Consider the following 21,618-nt stretch of genomic DNA (forward strand, 5'->3'; position numbering starts at 1 on the left):
ACCATGGATGTTGAGAAGGAATGAGACTGAAATAAGCCAAAAATTCATCCAAGCTGGTGCAACAAAAACAACCCCAACAGTTTTCTTCTCCACCAGGGAGAGTTTAATAAGTGACTCCTGGCGATTTTTAGATGTTCTGCTACAGATCACTAAGTGCATGCAAGCACAACAGCAGAAAACAAAGTTTCTAGATGCACATCACAAAGACTTCAGGAATTTTCATTATTTTGCCTTTCTTGAGTGGGTAAAATATTACTCACTGTGTAGTCTTCTTCATGCCTCATTTGAATTAATTAAGCCTAATGAGTATCACATGCTGAGAGCCAAATTTTTAATGGGAGAGATATAGAAGGGCTCAAATTTGGGACCTTAAGTCAATTTTGAACTGTAAAATGGGTATTTATGATCTTAAATTCCAATGTGAACATCCACAGGCAGGATCTAGATGGTTTATTAAAATATACATCTGGAAACTGGCCCTTGGTGGTGACATCTTGAGCCATCCAGCTGATCCACATTTATCTGCCACTACACACTGCCATTCACATCCTTGATGTGCTTTGTGGCTACTAATTAATCCTCACCACATCTCTACCCTATGCACAGGATTCCTGCTGATCTTTAGGGGCTTCATTAATGTATCACCAAGTCAGCCAGAGCAGAGGCACACAACTATAACAGCTCTTGTTATACCTTGCAAGGGCTGCGTGAACTTTCCCTGACTTCCCCCTTGCGTGGGGGTAGGAGGCTGGAAACCCTACCTGCTCAAGGTCACAGAGCAGCCAGCTGCCAGCATGTCAGCACTCCTGACTTCACAAGCTGCCGGTGGCTTCCCAGCCCTCGCTCCTTGCCATGCCAAGATGTGCTGTGATGAATTGCACATGGCCACACAGAGCCTCTTACTTCTGATCATTGGAAGTGCAACTCAACCAGACTTCACTAAGCAGAAGCTGTTAGTATTGTAAGACCCCAATTAAAAATCAAGAGCAGTGATATTACTGCTGGTCTTATCCCTGGTGACAGTAAGTACTTACAAAATCAGCATTCATCTTTGTGGCTTGCAAAGTCCACCGGGATCCCTAAGAAGAAAACAGACAGCTGTGAAGCCTTTAAAGCTTTAAGACATCCTATAGAAGAGAAAACATGGAGACAATAGGGCTGGAGGTCTTATTTCCCCTGTCTATTCCTTCCCTTCCCTATATTGCCTGTCAGTAGGCATGGCACACTTGCTTCTCACCCTCCTGTGCAAACTGCAAAGGCACAACCAGCGTTGAGAATGGGTCAAGCCCCTAGACACCTAGGAGGGGTGTAGTGCCCTGTGGCCTCAGGGTGCTTTGGTACCATACCTGCTGATCAAACAGGGCCCAGAACATCGGCAGTGGTATGAAGAGGAAGAGGACACGTGTCACCATTTTAACCTCCCCAATCAGCTTTTTCTACAAAGGGAACAGGCAGAAAGATAAGACGACAAGACAACACGAGCTTCCAGCCACAAAGCAAGAGAGCTCCAACATCCCTCTACATGGCAGTTATTTATCACATTTACTCATGGGCATATTTGCACTTCTGCATTTCAGTGCAGCACCTAAACTGTCCATTAAGGGTCAGGAGAGTACAGACATGGGAAGGGACACAACAAGTGAAAGACTGGCGTATGTGAGGAGTGGTGTGGCCAGGCCAGTCTTAAGTCTGTCTGCCTCCCTGCCTTCCCCTTTCCCCCTCCAAATCTGCCAGGTAAAGCATCACTTACTGAGTACTTTTCTGATGCCCAGTCGAGCCAGTGATCTCTCTTTGGAATATGATGGGAGCGGTTTTTCAGCCTGTTTTTAATAGCAAACTAGGGGAAAAGAAGAAAAAAAAAAAAAAAAAAAAAGTGAATAGCTCCCTTATGCCTGCCATTTAAACTATTTCCTTTCTGTTTCAGAAGCTTTACTTATCAGCCCTTGCCACATTCCCAGCTCAGGGCTGCCCTCCCCATCCCCAAAGGTACACAGCACCAGATAATTCTGCTGGACACATCCAAAATCTGCATGTGCAGGACTGGACACTTTATGACCAATTCTCTGCAGTAAAGGTCCTGTGGGATTGGTTAATTAAAGGCATGATGTGGGAATGAACTACCTCCTGAGCCTGTCTTTCAGAGACAAATCTGGCATTAACCCCCATAGACTTTCTTGCTTGATTTAAAACCGGATAGGTTATAAAGTTTTGAACATAATTTCTTCTTCTGTTCTTTTCTGTAAGGCACCTGTTGGTTTGACCGCTGTGCTGGGAAGGGAACACCTCATTATCCACAGCAATGTCAAACCCAGAACTCTCCCTCCTTTCTTGTTCTGTAGGTCTGTCTTTGCATATTCCTGGTGCAGCCCATATCTCATTCAGTCCTAGAGAAGCTTTCAAGTTCATTTCTCACTGAAGGAGAAATCAGTGACACCAAATTTTTAACTTGTTTGTTTACAGTGCGTGCCCCAGCTGCTGAACAGACTCTGGCAAAAAGAGTGGCAGCCTCACTTAGAAACCCTATCCTTAAGATCTGGCTGCTTCCTCGAGGTAAATCTGTCACTAGCATTAACCTAAGCAAAAAGAAAACGTTTGCTGAATGTTTTCAGCTCCCTGAAAAAGAAACATCAATCTCCACCCAAAACCAAGGAAGTATTTTTGCACATACTATATTCAGCTTACACGTTATGAAAAATAATTGATAAGGCTATACTGCAACTTTAGCAAGCATCTCTTGCATTTACAAGAGCATGCTCAATGTGCGCAAGATGAACACATACTCTTACTGTCTGCTGAACTGATAAACTTCAGTAAAATTCTTCAGATGAAAAAAAAAAAGTCACATTTCTGATACTTTGTGAGTTTCTGAATTTTCCTTTCGGTCTCCTGCCTGTCTTTCAGCATCCCCCCCAGTGGTTCTACTTGGCATCAGATAAACAGTTCATGGAACTATGGAAAAACAATTGAAATGCTGAAAGAATAAACTGGGACCTAAATGTGTTCCTTATTCCTTCTAGCTCATCAGCAATACATCCAGGAGCAGCATACAGAAGAACTCCAAATGCCCCCTCCCCGTTCCCTTTGCACTTTTCTGATCTGCAGCCCCAGAGTCGTGCATGAAAGAGAAGGAATGGCACATACTTACTCCAATGCATTTGCACACTTCAAGTAAGACATTCCCTTGTGGGGGCATTTTTCTGTACAGCCCACTTCCAGCAATGAACACAACTGAAAAATATTATAATCCAAAAGGGAATTCACATGACTAAAGCTCAGCCCCAACCCCCATATTCAACAGAAATCCTCTTCCTTTGGGGCTTACAGGATTTTTGCATTTTTTTCAAAACAAAACAAACATACAGGACACCATTCATGCCTTCAGATGGAAGAAAATGCAACTTCCTACAAGAGGCAGTGTGATTCCTACAAAGTGACTGCCATCTTCTCATAATCTGCTCTGGCACAACAGGCACCTCCACACCCGATTCATGCAGGAAACCAGTGCTTTGAAAATTCTCCCATCTATGCTTTTTGTGGGTTAAACATAAAATACAAGCCACATTTAATTCCTGCACCTGATGTTGATGATACCTGTGCTGGAAACCATCCCCAAGTCATTGCAACCATGTGAGGATGAGTGCAGATCCAACCCAGGCTCTGTGTATTGCATCTCACACACATTTCAATGGCAACTGCCAGCCCAGCTCGCAAAGGCCACTGCATCACACGCTGGTGCTAAGGGAAATTACCTCCACTCATGGTTTCCATGGAAGGATGTGCAATTTAAGATATTGTTTTGCCTTGTTTTTCTCCCTCAAAGCACAAAAACATATGAAGCAAGGCTTCAAAATGTTGTCTGAGATGGAGCTATCCAATTACAGATCATTTGTCCTGCTCTTTGAGAGCCTTTGACTGCACTGCAATTCCAAAGATGTTAGCAGGGAGAAGCACAATAAAAGCTGAGCACGAAATCCATATAACAAAGCATTTTAAGCTAACCCAGTCACCAGGGTCAGTCCACAGCCAGTGGAGAAAAGTAGGCATTTTAATCCTAACATAGGAACGCTGCAGGAGATTCACTATTTCTCTTTTCTCACTACGAAGACCCTTTATGTCCTGTTTTGACTTGCAGAACTGTCAGAGAGGCATCTGAAGTCAGTTTAGGTGAATCTCAATCAAAGTCACAGAGTGGGCAACTGCACTACCTCGTTTTTAGCATCTCCCTGTGGAGTCGGTGGTGCCTCCTAAGGGAGATTGATGAGGTTTGCTGAAATATCTCCTGGGGATGCCACTGACTCCATTGGGAACTGAGGTTCCTGCATTAAGTTTAGCATTTGAAATTAAATAATATCAGTCCTCTCTTATCTTTCAGAAACTGAAGCAGCTCAGAAAATCTTGCTGTATAAGATTTCCATTCTGCCTCTAAACCTATCCTTGTTTTCCAGCATCACAGGGAGGGGGCCAGTCAGGACTGGAAGGGTATTTTCTGCAGTCCTGCATGCTGCTCACATAGTCAAATATATCACATCCAAGAGCATTTTAGCATGTTACAAAAGAACAGAGCTGCTTTGCCAGGGCAGGCTGTGGAATCTGGCAGCAGGACACTAGCTAAAAACACATTTTGACTGATGGCCTCACTGAAACTGCAGTATTTACATGTCCATTTTCCCCTGGGCAACTGCTATCCTGCTGAAAACTTTCAGCACAGAGAAGCCTACGCTGCCTTAAACTGATAGGAGTAGGCCATGTGGGAAAAGAGAAGCTGCTAAGGCCCATGACCATGCACTTTTTGAAAATAATTGCTGTGACACTGGCTGTGGCCTGATGACATTTCTTCAGTGTGCTGGTCCTTCTGCCGGATGGAAGTTTGAGGGGGAAAAACAGCACTCACATTCTCCAGGGGATGAACTTTTCGAATCACAGATGCTATGGTGAAATCAAACAATTGCTTGGTCTCTCAATTAAGCTAACAAGCTGAATGAGAAGTCACCCCATGCTGTCTCTAAACCTCTCAAATGCAGCATAATAAGGGGACTGCTCCCCTCAGTCGCTTGCAACTGTGAAACCAAAGCTAATGGGGTATCCTCTGTATTGGTTACTGAGGAGTAACTGTAGGAATGTAGAAATTACTGGGTATTTGACAGGGGTTGAAGAAGAAGTCTTGACAGTACATTAATGGGGCTAAGATGCAAGCTTTAGGGAGCAGGATGATTGTGGCTGCCTCCAGACTCTTGGGCAATGAGGGCTTATTATTGCAACATAATAATAGGCTGTCACTATAATTGTGGGAATTACTTCACCCAAGCAAACTGAGACAGCTCAGAATAAAGTAGCATCTCATTCAGCTTCTTCTGGGATTTCTGGGTGGCAAACAGATTCTGAGGCAAAAGTCTGATCCATTAAAGATGTCCCCAAGCTACAAAAAGCTTGTGCAAAGGTTAGAAGTGTCATATTAAGCTTCTCTTCTGTGAGTTGGGGAACTGAGGACCGCTCAGATGGCAGCTCAAAGGCCTAACTTACTGACAGGTAAAGCTATAGTCCACCAGGAGAATGATTTTGGTGCCTCCCTTTGTTATATTGAACAAGCTAACTGTATTGTGATGCACCACTAGACCACTCAACAGTGTCACGCTATAGGATCGCAGGATGAGCATTGTCTGCCCACCACCAAAAACACCACGTGTTTTTTCTTACTGTTCTGAACTGTGGAATTGTTGGACGACCTTGTACCCTTGAGCTTCCCCTCACAGTATCCATCCAGAGCTGGTAAACTTGTTCATTTTCTCATCTATAAGTGGACTCACAAATGGTAACTACTACTAGAAGCATTAGAGTTTTCACTCACCAAGTGCCAACACCATCAGTGCTGCTGGGACACCAAAAGCCAGTGCATAACAATCCTCTCCAAAACATTTCACATCCCCTAAAAAGGAAGTCAGAAATAAAAGCATCTCATTACAGTCAGACTTATGTTACCTTGGTCTTTGATTTGCTTCCCTTAAATCAGTCACTTCTCTTAGCTTTAAATCTTCTTTGCTGGTGCTTGACACTGTGAATTGAATCTCCTTGAAACAGTTGTCCTCCCCTGACGAGGACAATTTGGAAGCAGGGTTAGTGTCTGCCAGCAGCAGCAGCTGATAATGGGATATTGATCAGAAGAGTGGAAGGGAAAGGGCAGACAAACAGGTAGAAAGAAGTGGTAGGAACCATAATTTGGAAAACAAAACAAAAAAACATTTTAAATAACCTCAAAACGCTATGTATTTGCATAGATCTAAACAATCAGTACCGTGTTTCCACATTATTTGTGCCAGCTTCATGAATTATTGAGCTAAAAACCCAAATCTGATTTTCTAGTAACCTACAGTGGACAAGGCAGAAGGAAAACCCCCTCCTCCTAAATAAGTGGGAGCCATTAGACCTAACGCTCTGGTTGCATCTCCAGTTCCCTTGCTCTCCTCCTTCCCAATCTCACCAGAGGCTGCCTGCTCCAGGTGTCAGGTCCTGCCCACCAGGAAGCCAGGTTTGTCAGAGCATGGCTTCGACTGATCTGAGGTATGGTTCCCTGAAACCCCGGGCCTCTAGACCTAGCTCAGTTCTCACCCCACACGAGTTTAGCAGACCGACTGCCAACAGCAGACCAGCCATGTGGTCTAGGTCTGTGTGCCAGAGGCTACAAATTACTGCCATCTTATGTGGAGCAAAACCAAATAAATATGATCAAAATAAACCAACACATTTAACTGGAAAACAACCCATGAAGCTTTCCGTTGTTCCTGTTTGCTGTCCCTGGGCAGTCGTGGTCAGCTGCATAGCTGTGTGCAGTGCCTAACACTTATTTGCTTATTTTCAGTAAATTAGCTGAGATCCAACTGGCAGCAAGACCTTATGGACACGCTGAACTTTTGACATGCAAAATGAGTTGGACTTCTCCACCTAAAAATATCCTGCACTTCTGCCAAATGTCTAAGAACAGCATTTCTTGCTTTTCCAGGAAAAGCTTTCACGCTTAGCAGAAAACGTACTCTTTCCCTATTCTCTCTACCTTATTTCCATGTTGCGACTAGTTTATTGGTACACTACGAGTTTGGATGTCCCAAAGGGACCAGATTTTCATCAACCCCCTGACTACACCAAACAAGAGTCCCTCCCTAGCATAATGCTGGCTGTGAAGAGGGAACATTTGCCTTGGCCTGAACATGGGACTGTAAACGTGAGACAAAGCACAACTGCCCACAGCCTTGTGAAACGAATGGTCTGATGAAATAGCCGCTCCAAACAAAGAAAGCTTCCTGGAGGCTACAGGATGGAAGGAAAAAAATGCTAGTGAGTGTGAAGGCTACTTTGTCCCCGTCCCCATCCCCTTCGCCTATGGCCTGCTACCCTCCTGCCCTCCCTCTGCCTCTGGGTTTGTATTTACAGCACGCCAATCCCTTGGTTTCTGGGCACTACAATACAATGAAGGAAACAGCAGCAAGGCTAGAATGTAAAGTAGGTCTTAAGTGGGGCAGAGGCCTGTGCTTTGTCCTCAGGGCTAATTGTTCAGGGCTGCAATCTTGCAGGCAGATCCCAGCAGACATGCCTGGGTGCCAGGACAGAGTCCTTCAGCAGTCAGCAGTGCCCTGTGGGGGGGAGAAGGTGAGGCTCCACAACCGGCCCCGATAACTCATTTGGTCCTGGTGCCTGCCCTTGATGCCAAAGATCAATTCCCATCCACAGGTTACCTATGGGCAAGACAGGGAACAATCCTTCACTGGCCAGAAGGAGGATTAGCTGACCATTTAGTTCTTTCCACCTCCCATATTTTAATTCTACAGTTCAGGCTGGCTTTGAAATACAGCTGGGAACGTGGTTTTTGTGACTTGTCTGCTGCTAGTACCATAAATCTGTTACGCTGCTACGGCAGGATTAACAAGGCGTAAATGCAATACAGTGGCCAATCCAGAGATAATGTAATTTCTGCCATTCAGTTGTCATAAGAGCCTAACAATGCACAGCAGAGTAGTCAGAGGGCAGCTAATTTATTGTCTTATTCTAAATCAACACTGACCTCTTAATACAGGAGTTACAAACGTGGAGATCAAACTTCCAGCATTAATGGATAAATAGAAGACGGAAAAAAACTTGCTTCTCTCCGAGGTCTAAAACAAGAGAAGACAATATCAATGTCACGGCTAATGCACAGCATCGGGCTTGCAAATTGAACGCTATCAATTCTCTTGTTAGGAAGGCTGGGTAAATATTGACACGCAGTGCATAAAATGTTAAGCAAACAAGCTTGCCTTCAGGTGTTGGTAAAAGCTCACACAAATCAGCTCACGTTACTTAAGAGGCGCTTTGGGGCTTTTTGGCATTTCGGAAGAAAAGCCACTGCTTGGAGAGTGTTGTGGGATTGGAAGGGGAGAGCATTTACTTATTCAGAGCAAGTAGCATGATTCAGATCCTCTGGCACCTAATTCAATCCAATTTGGCGTGGCTTGACAAGCTCATCATTTGTTCCCACGTCTGAGCTCTTTTTTTCCCCTCCTCTCTTCCTATGTAAAAACAGAAAAAGAAACCTGCATAGACTGAGGGGTTGTTAAAGACAGCATAGATGAGAGAGTGGCAGCAAATGAGAGGGAGCCAACAGGCAGGAGATTACCAACCTAAGGCCAGTCAACCTCAAACTAATAGGGTAAATTAAATCTACAGAAGCAAATTCAAGAGCCTGATGGAGGGTTGAACTCCAAGAGGAAGAGTTCAAAATTCAGCTGACGTTGTAACATGTTACAGTCCGTACAGCCAAAGGATTCCTGTTGATCTTCTTGACTCCCACATAATTCCCAGTCTGGAGGCACTCAAAAACTTGATGCAGAGTTTGGTGCTTTCCACAGAAGTAATGTATGAAGGGATTCACTCCAAAGCAGTCTTTCCTTGCTTGCAGGGGAGACACACCTGCACAGATACATGCACCCACAGTGCTAAACCTCCTCCCCATTCCTGGGTGGGCCAGCAGAGTGGAGAAAGAAGAGAAGGCAACCTGGCCTACACCACGCTCCTCTGTATCACCAGCTATTGGACATCTGAGCTGGGGAAACCAGCATTTAAGAACAGCCCACGCCCAGGCAGATGATATGTTTTACGTGTATTTAGGCTTCACTCCCAGCTGTCACCACGTCCTGTGATGGTAGTGGGCAAATTGCCTGGGACAAGGCTTGTTTCCTGGCAGAGAGCTCCTTGGGGCACCTGGAGCCACATCTCTCTGACCTGAGCATGTTTTTGACCAGGAAACATTAATTTATCTCAGTGTGAGGAAGATCCCCAGAGGTCTGGTTTTGCCTCCTCTCCTTCAAACACATCTTGCTCCCTTAGACAACAATCGTCACAAGGCTGGAAAACAGAAGAAAATGCAAAGAATTGCAGACACATAAAGAGGACATCTCATAAGGAATGAAGCCTGGGATCCCAAAATGACCGTGGTGCAGCCAACAGGCACTTTGTTTGGCAAGAAGCTTCTTATTACAGCAGATCGTTGCAGGGAAGGTGGGCAGACAGGAGAGCACAGGAGGACTTTCTTTATGTCACCTTGTGAAGTGGGTACCGGGAAGGTGACGCTGAGTCCCATCACCTCTCACCAGCACCCACCAGGGATGTTGGGTGTCCTCTGGCTTGGGTGAAGGGCTTTTTGTCTTGCCCCAGCACAGTTATGAAGATCCCATCAACTTGAGCTTTTGGCTCTTGCAGGATTTTATTTCCTAGCACATCTCAGAATCTAATCCATACGTCACTCAGAAGTGATTTATCCTGGATTAAGGAACTGGTAGGCCTTACAATCATTATCTCTTGTTTCTATGGTGAACAGCAAACAGCAATGAATCTTACTGCCTCCTAAATTCCATTTCTGTCCTCGACAAAATTTTTGGTTACCTGCTGTTTTCTACTGCTAAGCTAATAAAAGTAATTTTTCTTCTTCATTCTACCTCTGTGACTAGTTATTTGTCACCATAAAGAAATCCAGAAAAATCGGTAGCCTCAACAAACTCTCCCAGTCACAGAACAGCCCTGCTGTGGCTTGATATGGGTACCGCAGAAGAGTCCTCAGTCCTGACCTCTTCTATTCAAATTATTATGACATATCTATAACCCCTCATATCTGAACAACTCAGGATTTCTGAGAGCTGAGCAAGACTCAAGCACACGGCTCTCGACGTGATAAAGTCTAGAGCAACCATTACCAAAACCAGAGTGCTGATAAGAGGACAGTGATTTGGGGCATCTTATTTCACACATTTACAAATTCCAGAGATGGAAAAAATGGTCAGAGAAGCAGAAGTGAGTACAAAACTAACGACCTAGCAGCTTGTAAATTACACCCAAATTCCTTCCTTACTTTCTTAATCTTTGGAGCAGACATACATTAGTAACATGATTTGGATTAGCTAATTTGAGGAAAAGGTACCATGTATGATAATCCTGATCTCCTTGAAAACAGGGAAAAAAAAAAAAAAAAAAAAAAAAAAAAAGAAACTAAGAAAAAGCTATTTAGTACCTTAAAAACCATACCACACTGTTTGAAAGCAGCTTTGGCCTTTAATTAATAGACACAACAGCCTGTGCATTTATATATCATATTATAAATACAATTTTGTTCAAGCATTCTTAGCCTGGACTGCTAATCCTATAGACAAGAATGCTTGGAAATCTCCTGCAGATAAATCTGCTTTCCCTATCTGATCTCCTGCTGTATCAGTCTCCATCACTGCTTGTAGTAGTACAGTTCTCAAACTGGCAGATCCAAGAATTTACAAAGTACTCTAAAGAAAACCAGACTAATTGTGCGCATTTGCCTCAAAACCTAAATTTGTCTCTATGTGGGAACTGCAGGGGCAATTTATTTATTAATTTTATACACAGAACTACCACATCCCTAGTTTCCAGACTGAGCAACTAAGCCTGTGCAGTTAAGGGTTCAGCTGAAGTTTATTGGTGTCCTGAAAACTGAGGGGGAATCAAATTCTTCGTTTCATTATTTCACCCTACCTGGAGCAGAAGATGAAAGACATAGGAAGTGTTCCAGAACAACACTCTAGAGGGGAGAAAAGTATTCTGGTTGGCCCCAAACCTTTACAAAATCAAAACTTCTCATTCCTATTTTAAAGACTTAAATTTCCTATTGCACAGCATAAAACCTTTTTTTCTTCTGAAAGGCAAAGTAATTTCAAAATGGTAAAATACAAACTTTCTTTTCTGCAAAGAATGAATAGAGCAGAACATATTGTCCTTATCAGACGGCTTTTTACAGTTTTCTTTTTCTAAATTAGTTTCCCTTGAAGGCAACACACAGAGGAATGTCTGAGCCTCAGCGTTTGATAAATTTGTTGGAGAGGTGTAGTCTGACTGCTGGAGAATGGGCACAGTCCCACACAACCACAGGCAATTCAGGTTTTTCTCTGTAACTCAGTTGTGACTGTAAGTTCGGGATAACAATATCCTGTGCCTGACTGAGGTGCTGAGATTCATTAGCTGAAGTCTATAAAACACTCTGAAGATAAGTGGTACATATTATCATACTGTAATTAGGTGGTAATTGAAAGATGCTGGATAAACATTATTAATCATTAATATTCATAGAAGTAGCACTTCTGAAGATGCTGCTGTAACACCTGTTACAATCCTTTTGGGACAGCTATTAGCGCTGCGAGCTGGGATGCCCACATGCTGGTATGCACGCAGCATTTTCCCAGAGCACATGTGCTGTACTGCCAGCCTGCTTCTGGAGACTGAGGAGGCTGGTGACCACCAGCTGATTGCTGCTCCCTCTTCCAAAGCATCCTTTAAAGCACCAGGGCTGACGGACAGCACAGGATGGGCCCTCCTGCAGAAGGATCTGCTTTGAAAAAGTGACCATGAAACATATTGGGTTTTGTTACCCCTTATTATTCAACCATAAGCTTCATCACTTTAGTATGACAGAGTTCATGTGCAGAAAGAACAAGGCTTCTCCACATTTTGAAACTGTCATTCTGGTCTGTTTTATTTATTCGTTAAATGCTGACTACATGCTGGGACATTGCAATAGACAAACAACAAACTGCCCTACAGAGCTCCCATCCCTTGTCCAAGGCCAAGGGGCCATCCCTTATCCAGCTCCACTAGTGCCTTTCCTGACAGACCATTATTCTAGTGTCCTTATTCAATGCCTCTGCTGACAGAGATTTCCATCTTCCAAAGGTCCCAGTCCTTCTCAGTATTTTTCTTGACCTATTTCTGGAATTCTTTTCCTACTGTCAATCCTAAATAATCCTTATTGATTTTAAAAGGCTGTTTGTCAGACTCAAACACTTATTTTCTTCCTTGTAGCAGAGACCTTCTGAGACTCATGCCATTCACAGAAGACGTTGATCTGAATACTGTCTTTGAGAAAACTGAAATTTTTGTGTGTTAGATCAACATAAATCTAAGTGTTTAATTTCAGGTCAATCTGAAAATGATGCTTTTTGCCTTGCAGTAGTACTTTCTGACCCACTTCACTTCTTCAAGCTCAACATTCTCCCTGGTGGTTACAGGACGTGAGGGCCGGGGCTAAACACTCGTGATGGAGAATGAGGATATAAAGCAACTGGATTACCATTAACAGGATCCAGTACAGACAGTTTCCCAGCTCTTCAGAACTTTCCATTCTGGAACAACTAGAAAACATTCTGGCTACACGTGGTACTAAAACTCTTTGAAAGGCTACAATTTTCTGCAGTTCTTTCTGAAAAACATCTAAGACAGACTATGACTGGTGCCTGTTTTGAGGGAAAATTCCCAGGAAAGCACAGAGCCTGGTGATACAACTTTCTCTTTCATCTGATGTGTTGCACTGCAGTGTGTTATAATCACACCTGTTAAGCTGGTTCTGAAATAGCTACCTTTCCATGCTGTGCCATACAGGATCTTCCAAATACTCTGACATCCAATTAACATTTGGATTATTTGATGCAGTTATGACCTATTGTTCCTGATATCAATCCCATTCCATTATTGTTTTCCTTTTCTAAACCATCCCAATTTTTTCAAGTCTCACGCAAACCATCTTACTACATCTTTTCCTAGCAAATGGGACCTTATTCTAATACAAAAGAATCTGATCGCAAGAACATCCTCATGAAGTAACCAGACACTGCAGAGTTTAGGAAATAAATGAAGTCTTACATGTTCCTCTTCAAACTGGTCCCCACCAAATGCAGAGACACAGGGCTTGATACCTCCCGTTCCAAGGGCGATCAAAAACAGACCAACCATAGACAGGACCCTTCATGCAAGAACAAAAACAACACCATTGCAGAACCTTTCCAGTGCTTAGGAGAGCATGTTAGAGTCACCCAACCACAATTCCTCTGATATCACTGTCTTTTGCACATCAGCAGTGATGATAAGCAAGCTAAGTAGCAAAATAATAATAATAAAAAAATAGTTATTAGTTATCCTCATTTTTGTATTCAGTATCAGTCAATTAACCAAAACGTTTTTGTCAGTGTCGTACTGTTCCAAGGCCCAGTGGACGTAGCAGACATTGAAGAATCAAGGGATTATTTTTCACTCATCTGAGAACAAAAGATTACAGAGATCAATTGAGGAAAAGAAAAAAAAGGAAAAAAAGAAAAACAAAGCCTTTGCATATAGGACTTCCAGTTTGAATAACTGAAGCAAAACTGTTTGAATTAGACTGTTGGGTGCTTTCCACCTCCCAGTGCTCCTCAAAATCCCATTGTTGGCCCGACAGCAATGTCTGTATGGAACCAAGCGTCAGGTCTGGGACAAAAGAAAAAAGAAAAGCTGCTCTGTAAACCAGAAGCTCCTGCTTGCATGCGCGTATTTTTAGAGCCCCGAGTACCTAGGCAAAAACAGCACGGTGGTTTCAGAGACACCAGCTGGAGAACTACTCTGAAATTCCTATCGGTTTGGAATCTAGAGGGCAAGAAGGGCAGCACCCTGGAGGCGACAGACCTTTCCTCTGTCACACATCAGAAAATGTGTATTTAGGGCTTTGTGTTCCCATGCACACAAGGGGACCTTGCTGGGCTGAGCACCAGTACTGATGAGAAAATGAGGGAGGAAGGAGGCTGGTGTAGGAAGCTGGATGGAAGAAACCAAACTCCAGTAGCACGGTGTAGCAGACAGGCATGGTCAGAAGTCCCTGTGTCAAAGGGCTCGGTATCAGCGGTGTTTTCCAACTCCCCCTGCTGCATTCTCACTCTGAACACCCTCTTCTGCTTATTCAGACATCCCAAACCCTTCCCTGATAAGAGCAACCCATGCATGGTCCACAGACTGCTGTCCTCATGGAGGTGAAACAAATGACAGTCCTGGGTCAACCACCTACCACTGCAACCTCCTACAGCATTATGGCTTTGACAGCTACTTACACATGAACAACCTGGTTGCCCAGGGATGGAATTGCACCCACGGACTTGATCAGATGGCCAACCACATACACAATGGAGAGGTAGATGATTGTCCTGTGAACAAAGCAAACAGCAGTGACTGAAGGTGCTGGGTGATGTATGATCTGAAAACAGAGTGTGCATGTGCTTCCTGATATGGAAGGGCTACTTGGCAGATGCACAAGGAACTGCTTTGTCCATATCTCTGGTATCGCAGACACCTATAACTCTTCTGTGTCAGCACTGAGCACAATGGAAGAAAGAGATAGTCAACTGGGCTGAGATTAAGGAGGGAGAGACCCTATTTTCTTTGCAGAGGTTGCTGGGCATAATAAACTAAAAACATTCCAGTCTTATCATGCAAATAGATTGCAAGTAGGCAAGCACTGCTCAAGTCCAACTCATTTTCCAGACTACTACTAACTGGCAGTTTGTAGCATGCACTTAACTGAATCCCTACACTGGAAGGCATCTGTAGGGTCTGTTGCCCACACTCAACCCGCCTGACTGCCACATCCAAACTAGTGGCACAGATGTGATCCTTGACACATCCAGACCCTGGCTGCAACAGCTAACTTAGAGCCACAGCACATCATTCCTAAAAGCCCCTCTAATCTGTTATCCTGTCCTTGGCATTGGCCAGGCCCAGCTACTACAGTAAAAGCCAACACCCATTAAGACATAGGGAAGTCTCTTATCTAATGCACAAAAATCTGCATAATGATTTATCTTCTCACATCATCCTGCTGCAAGATAAATACCCTCAAAAAGCAACGAACATTGCTAGGTGAAACCTCAAACAATGAAGTTAATAAAATTCCCAATTGTTTTTGTTTGTTTTTTCATTCTAAAGGACAGGAGAATGACTAAAATTGAGCACAAAGAAAGAAGAATATTGATGTCCCTTTAAAAGCTCTCTGCTGAAAAGGCAGATTGCAGCTGGTTTTTTCCATGTTGAGGCTCTCCTGCCGGATGCGCTTAGTCCTATAGAGAAAGGTTCAGCTGCACTTCATCACTCTGACAGCAAGACTCCTCAGGCAGTGAACAGACAGTGCCAAGGAAAGAATGTCCTGCATCCAGCTGCTCACCACCACTCTGGGCAGATGATGGTCCCACAACTTATCAGGCTAAGGGAGGACTCCTTGATTTTCTGAGGGAGAGTTTACCTGATTATGTGCTAAGGGAGATGGTTTGAATGAACCTGGGTTACTCTGGGACAAAAAATGTGTGCATTCATACATCCCCTTTGCTGAGAAAGCATAAGTAAGTGGGTACAATTAGTGCCATTGCATCTGAGACCACTAGATCCAGAAGATGACACTGCTTCCTCACCATCCTTGAGTCTGTCTCAGCAACAGATCTCATTAAGCTGAGGGTTAACCACTACACCTTAGCTTCCTTGAGGTGCATGGGCAAGGAGGGTGGAGGAACCTGGGGTGATTTAATTTGTTTGAACTTTGTTGCCCGTTGGTCCTTGGGCAAAAGAGGAGCACAGAACAGTGTGAGCAAACAGCTCAGCTGTTCATCCTTTAACACAGAGGAGTTGACCTTTGTAAGCACGTCTTCGCCGCACCCTGGGCAAACTCAAAACTAGGAGCACATGCAGCACTGAACCTTGTGCAGACTGCATGGTGTAGATGTATCCTGTATGAATTAGAGACATGACTTTACTTACTTGTATTTCCCCAGCCACGAGTCTGCCATGATGGCTCCAATGACAGGTGTGAAATAACAGAGAGCGGAAAAGGCATGGTACACAGCAGTGGAGAGATTCTCATCCCAGTGGAAGAAGCTTATGAAATACAGCGTCAGGACAGCTAAAAGGAAGCAAACAGACCACATCAGGTAATTAATGTGCATCTCTGCAGGTAAGCAGGAAACTACATCACAGTGACAAGAAAAACACTGATTTGTGTAGCAGCTACGAGCACTGTTGTGGAAAGATCTGTGCTTTCAGACCTGTTCCTCATAATCCCTGACACAGAAATGCTCAAATGAGATATGCCAGTACCAGGCTTTCTTTGCTCATAAACATTTATGTTTAGCTGGAAATTATATTTTCTATCTTATCCTACCCTAACCTGTAGTTCTGTTTATGCGTTTTTTCTATTTGCAAATTATGTGCCTGTATGATTCCGTCCTCCAACACTCTGCACACAACTGTAACACATCACACACTGGAAAACCACATTCAAGACAGAAAATCATATCAAAAATTAAATGGGAAGTGACAGTGGAGGTCTGCAGTCACTACTGCTGCTTTGAGCAGGTCTAGCTTCCATGTTAGGGCACATTGTTCATGCCTGCATCCCAAAATACCAATTTACTTTGAAAGACAACCATGACCACATACAGCACAACCCCGGAACACCAGGATGGTGTGTACAAAAGCCCAGCGATGCACAAGTCTCTTCCTAGACATGGCCACATACCTCTCATGCCATAGTAGGAGAAGCGCTCGCAGAACTCGTTCACCACGATGAAGGCAATGCTCAGGGGGTAGTTGGAACCACAGAGTTTCTGCAGGAAACAAACCAGAAAGCATCAGCCTTGTGAAAGCTTTTACCCACAGTGCCTGGGCAGCAGAGAGGAGGCCAGTCCCAAACCCAAGTGCTCACTGCTGTCTGTATGGCCCGTGGGATGGGTCTCCTCAATCTTCACAGGTGTGAGGAGACCCCACAGCTGTCTTGCTTTGGTCAGGGCTCCCCAGTGAATCAGCCTGACTGGTGATGGCCTGGTAAGGAAGCCCATGAGGACTCACAGACCACCAGCTAGTGCCCCCATGCTTGCAGCTCCAGCGGAAGGGTCCTACCACCTCTCTGGTGCAATATAAAACCCCACCGAGATGCAACACCTCCTTCAGATGCCTTTTCTTCCCACACTTCACATGGAGCTACTGTCCTCCCCCCAAAAGCTGCCCCTCCTCGCACCAGGCCTTGCTTCAGCAGCTGGCAGCCCCCAGGGAGCTGCTGCCTGCTCCCACCTGGAGCTGCTCCTTCCCCTGCGACCACTGCCCTCAGTGTCTGCACCCCGTCACATCAAACTGTGCCACCACGTTCCCTGAGGCAGAGCATCAGCTGCAGCCTCTATTGCATATTCTAAGAATGCCGGCATAGTTATGGATAATTCAATTTATTAATCAAAATTTAAACAAAGCAGCTACAGGCTTCTCAAACCTGTCTGAGCCTGGCCACTCTCCCACCGAATCCAACTTTTCTCCAGCTAAAATCAGAACTTTCCGAGTGAAATACTCAGCATTTGGACAGCAGAGTCTTAGTACGACCTTGTGCGGGCCCCCAGCCCTCTTGCTGCCCCCCGGCAGTCCCAGCTAAGCAGCTGGGAGCTGCTGGAAGCTGCTTAACTCTGCTGCCTTGCCGCAGGGAGAGCAGGATTTCACAGCACTGCCCAGCCCTGCCAGCCAGGGGAGGAGACAGGCTGGCCCTGCACAGGGTGCGGGATGAGGTGGGTGTGAGATTACCAGCTGCGTTTTTATTCATGTTTTTAAACAGCCATGGTGTGGGCCTGTGAAGTGAGATGAACCCTTCATATGCATTTCTGTGCCTCGTGTCAGAAATAATGAATTCCTGTAGCACTTCCCAGAGCCCCAAGTGCAAATAGAGATAAGAAAAGAGATATGTTTATTCAGGTTAATTCCACCACGAGATCTAAGTTTATTTGGATTTCCCAAGCAATGGCATCGAGGTTACAAGACTCTAGGTAATGATGCTGTCTTGCTCGAGACTACAGAAGAGCCACAGAAGAGAAGAGGCTGGCTGCCTGCAGAAAAACCAACACCCCTAACCAAAACCCACTTTCCATTACTTAACCCAGCATCTCTAAAGACAAATATTTTTGTCCTTTTCTGAGATATTTTTCTCTCACTATTTGTGGAATGCCTTTTTATAAAGAAATCCTTGGCTTCTTTGCTTTACTTGAATAAATATGTAATTATCCATTTCATTTATTATTTACGCTGAAACCATCGTGCTCAACATATGGCTTGTAAGACAGAGTGGGCTCCCTTGGAAACTGCACTGGGGCCTCCTGCTTTGAGACCAGCCTAAAAACGGTAGCGTATATAAGCTGCAAATGCACAAACACAGAAACAGACACACACAGAGTACCTTTCTCCAACAAGCTCTTCATAATAAAGAGGAAAAGCTGTAAGAGGCAAATATTTCCTGTGGGTGCTTGGAGGCATTTTTTGAACTTGGAAGTAAAATGATATACCGGGGATATTTTTTCTTCCTCTGTTTCACAGCCCTCTCTCTCAGTACTCATGAGATTTAATATCATTTGATGGAGATGCAGAGTGTGACTCTACAAAACCAAGGCAGCCAGATGTCGGGGTCGCTGCTGCCTGAGCTCACTGCTCCACACCTGAGGCACAAGCCCTGCTGGATTCAGCTCCAAGAGGAGAAGGCACCATGTGCCTCGCTGTGACCTGCAGCGACAGAAAACCACTCCAGCCACTCCTGCTCTGGGACAGGCACCTCAAAACGATGGATAGGGGCAAGCAGGGAAAGGAGAGCAGGAGGCAGTGACTTCCCAGCCAAACCTGCCCAAGTGCCTGAGCCAGCACCTTGAGTAATTGCTTACAAGCACAGAGCAAGGGGCTGACAAGCAGGGATACTTCCACCTGGCCTGTACACCATGAGACAGCATCAGCACACGCAGAATCCCTGGGGTAATCACTTTGCTGTATCACTGACCTGCCTATGGCCTGCCTGGACATCCAAAAGTGGGCGGCCTTCATCCATGACGAGAGCTGGACGCGGTATGCTGGCTTTTGCAGAGAAGGACCTTGCTCAGCAGAAAGCCCCAGCAAAAGCAAATAGGCTAAGCCTGGATTCGGGAGTACACAGGTACTGTGCTGTGCCTAGCTAACCGCGGTAAGCCTGGGATCTGAGGGATTACGGAGCTCTTAAGGATACTGTGGAAGTTGATAGTCTATGTCTTCGAGGGGAAAAAAAAAAAAAAGGTCATTTAAAGTGCCAGTAGATATTTGTTTTCACCCCTCTCTCCTGCTGGCTCGCTGTAAAAGGGAACTAAGGAGCTGTGGATAGCAGATAGTTACTGTCTGCACACTACTTCACGTTGTGAGCTCAAGATTTGGCTTGCTAATGACATGACTGACTGCAACAGCAAGTATTACCACATAGTTCTGCAAATCAAAGCAGGTGCAGAATGAGCCCTTTTCTTCCCCAGACCAATGCAGCGTACAGTATTTTAAGGCCAAGCACCCAACTAGAATTAGCCTGAGAGTCTAAACAAACATCAAAGCTACAAGATAAGAGAACAAGGAGCTGAATCTGGCTCTAGCTCACAGCCAAAGCTGCAAACCTGAAGCTCTGGCACAGGCATCAGTGGCCTGTCCTCCGTCCCTGTCCTTCCTTCTGCTGGGCAGAAGCTGGGGACTCTTCCTTGTGTGTCTCATCAAACTAAGCAAACGCACAGCCCAGTTCCCTCCCTCCAACTCACAACACCCCCTTCACTTCACTGCAGGAAGTCTTTTCCCACAAGGAAAGGAGCATTTAGGAAAAAGGCAGCAGTGAAAACCCTTACCCTTTTTCCCAAAGACACAGACAGCTCATTTTTTCCCCTTTAAGCTGTCCTTTCTTAACTTAATCAGGTTAGTGGAGGGATTTTTGCCTTGAGTTGCTAATGCTTATTTCAACTCTCTGCAAGAAAGGGTGTTTGTCTCTAGCTAGAGCACAAAAGAGGAAAGAACAGAGAGATCTTGCAATGTTTAGAGCAAGCTGAGCAGAAAGCAAAGAAAAGGAGACCAGCTGTAACACTCACCGGGGATTTTTTCTGAACAGGGAAATCTCCTTTGGGGGGATCATCTCCTGCAGAAATAAAAGTGAACAAAGTTTCCTTGGATTCGTTTCTCTGAAAAGCGTTCATCTCCCCTCTCGCCTTGTCTCCCACCATGCTATGTGGCTGTGGTGAGTTGACTGGGAAGATTTCCAACCTCAGGCATGAAGTTTGATTCAGTTTGAGTTAACCCTAATTGAGCACATTTCTGCAGCCAGGGCCAAAAGGGGAGGGAGATGCCGCTAGGAAAGACAACTGCAGAGTTCAGGAAGAGTCAGGGAGCGCAGCCGAAATCGTTCACAGGTTGGGGCTGTCAGCACTTTGTGGCACAGACCTCCTGTGTGCTTGGCATGCCCCCAGCTATCCTACGTGCATCAGCCCGGCACAGCACTGTATGCTGAACAGATGTGAGCTGCATAAAAATCCCGAGTCCCAGCCACCTCTGGAGCCTGCAGCTTGAGGGGCGAGGTGTGCATCTCCCTCCCAGCGTGGTAATGGCAGGTTTGTTCTGCGGGGGTCTCGTTCCACTGAAAAGCCACACACCCGTCCTGAGTCATGGCCACTGAAACGCTCATCACACCAAACCCTCGGACGCTGGATGTCACGGATGCCTGCACCGCGTTAAATCATTTCTTTGCTGACCCGGGGTACCTTTCCACACCAGCTCCCCGGAATGACTTTGCCTTTCCCTGGGGGCAGTCTAATCTGAGAGCACGGCAAGCACCCAGGAGCAGCCCCAAACCTCATCTCTGCTTCCTATGGGCTCCCTACATGACAAACACTTCCTACGCTTCCTACTCCCATACAACTTTGCTTTTCACCTGGGTCACTTCTCAGGTGTCACAAACAGCATCCAGGGAGCTAGGACTCATTAAACCCAGGAGAATGACCCAAAAGCATACCCAAAGCTGGGGGCAGTGCAAGGAACAGACCTTGAGCACTGTGGTCCTGTCTCCTGCCCGCCAGGCCAGCACGTACTCGAGTCCTTGCAGCCTAACACCGTGTAGAAGGCAGCAGGAATATTTTTGAGCTGGCTGGGGGTATCTCTTAGCCAAAGTATCTCCAGACAATCCCCAGTAGAAGCCTGCTGTATTCTGTCATGCGCAGGTGAGCAGGGCAAACACAGCCAAGTTATTAAAGGACTACAACAAAAGCAAGACAGAAAAGGTTTCTCATCCCTTCTGCAGGGCTCCCACACCGAAGCAATGCGATACCTTAATATTTTCAGCATCCTGCAGCTATATTTTCTGTGTGCGTACGCAGCCCTGTGCTTTACATAAGCTAAAAGATTTTTTTTAATACTAGCATGAAAAAACACATCAGTCGGCGGGATTAACATGCTACTTGTCAAATACACTGCAGAGATGTTTAGGCCATTAGCTGCCAGGAGGTT

The 21,618-nt window shown here is 45.1% G+C and overlaps 1 protein-coding gene across 1 annotated transcript in view; it reads right to left on the reverse strand.

Annotated features, from left to right (window-relative positions):
• Nucleotides 1–20,342, reverse strand: part of SLC15A2 (solute carrier family 15 member 2) — a gene marked incomplete at its 5' end in the record, with an annotated part of 38,486 nt that extends 18,144 nt beyond the window's left edge. Inside the window, 11 exons of the mRNA XM_082764062.1 lie at nucleotides 1,035–1,079; nucleotides 1,347–1,436; nucleotides 1,751–1,837; nucleotides 3,146–3,228; nucleotides 5,846–5,923; nucleotides 8,051–8,141; nucleotides 13,177–13,276; nucleotides 14,391–14,483; nucleotides 16,084–16,225; nucleotides 16,841–16,928; nucleotides 20,211–20,342. Of these exons, the coding sequence (XP_082620188.1) occupies nucleotides 1,035–1,079; nucleotides 1,347–1,436; nucleotides 1,751–1,837; nucleotides 3,146–3,228; nucleotides 5,846–5,923; nucleotides 8,051–8,141; nucleotides 13,177–13,276; nucleotides 14,391–14,483; nucleotides 16,084–16,225; nucleotides 16,841–16,928; nucleotides 20,211–20,342 (1,029 nt within the window). The remainder of the gene's footprint in view (nucleotides 1–1,034; nucleotides 1,080–1,346; nucleotides 1,437–1,750; nucleotides 1,838–3,145; nucleotides 3,229–5,845; nucleotides 5,924–8,050; nucleotides 8,142–13,176; nucleotides 13,277–14,390; nucleotides 14,484–16,083; nucleotides 16,226–16,840; nucleotides 16,929–20,210) is intronic.
• Between the last annotated feature and the right edge of the window lie 1,276 nt (nucleotides 20,343–21,618).

This window comes from Aythya marila, assembly GCF_965140915.1.
Source record: "Aythya marila genome assembly, chromosome: 6".
Taxonomy (NCBI): domain Eukaryota; kingdom Metazoa; phylum Chordata; class Aves; order Anseriformes; family Anatidae; genus Aythya; species Aythya marila.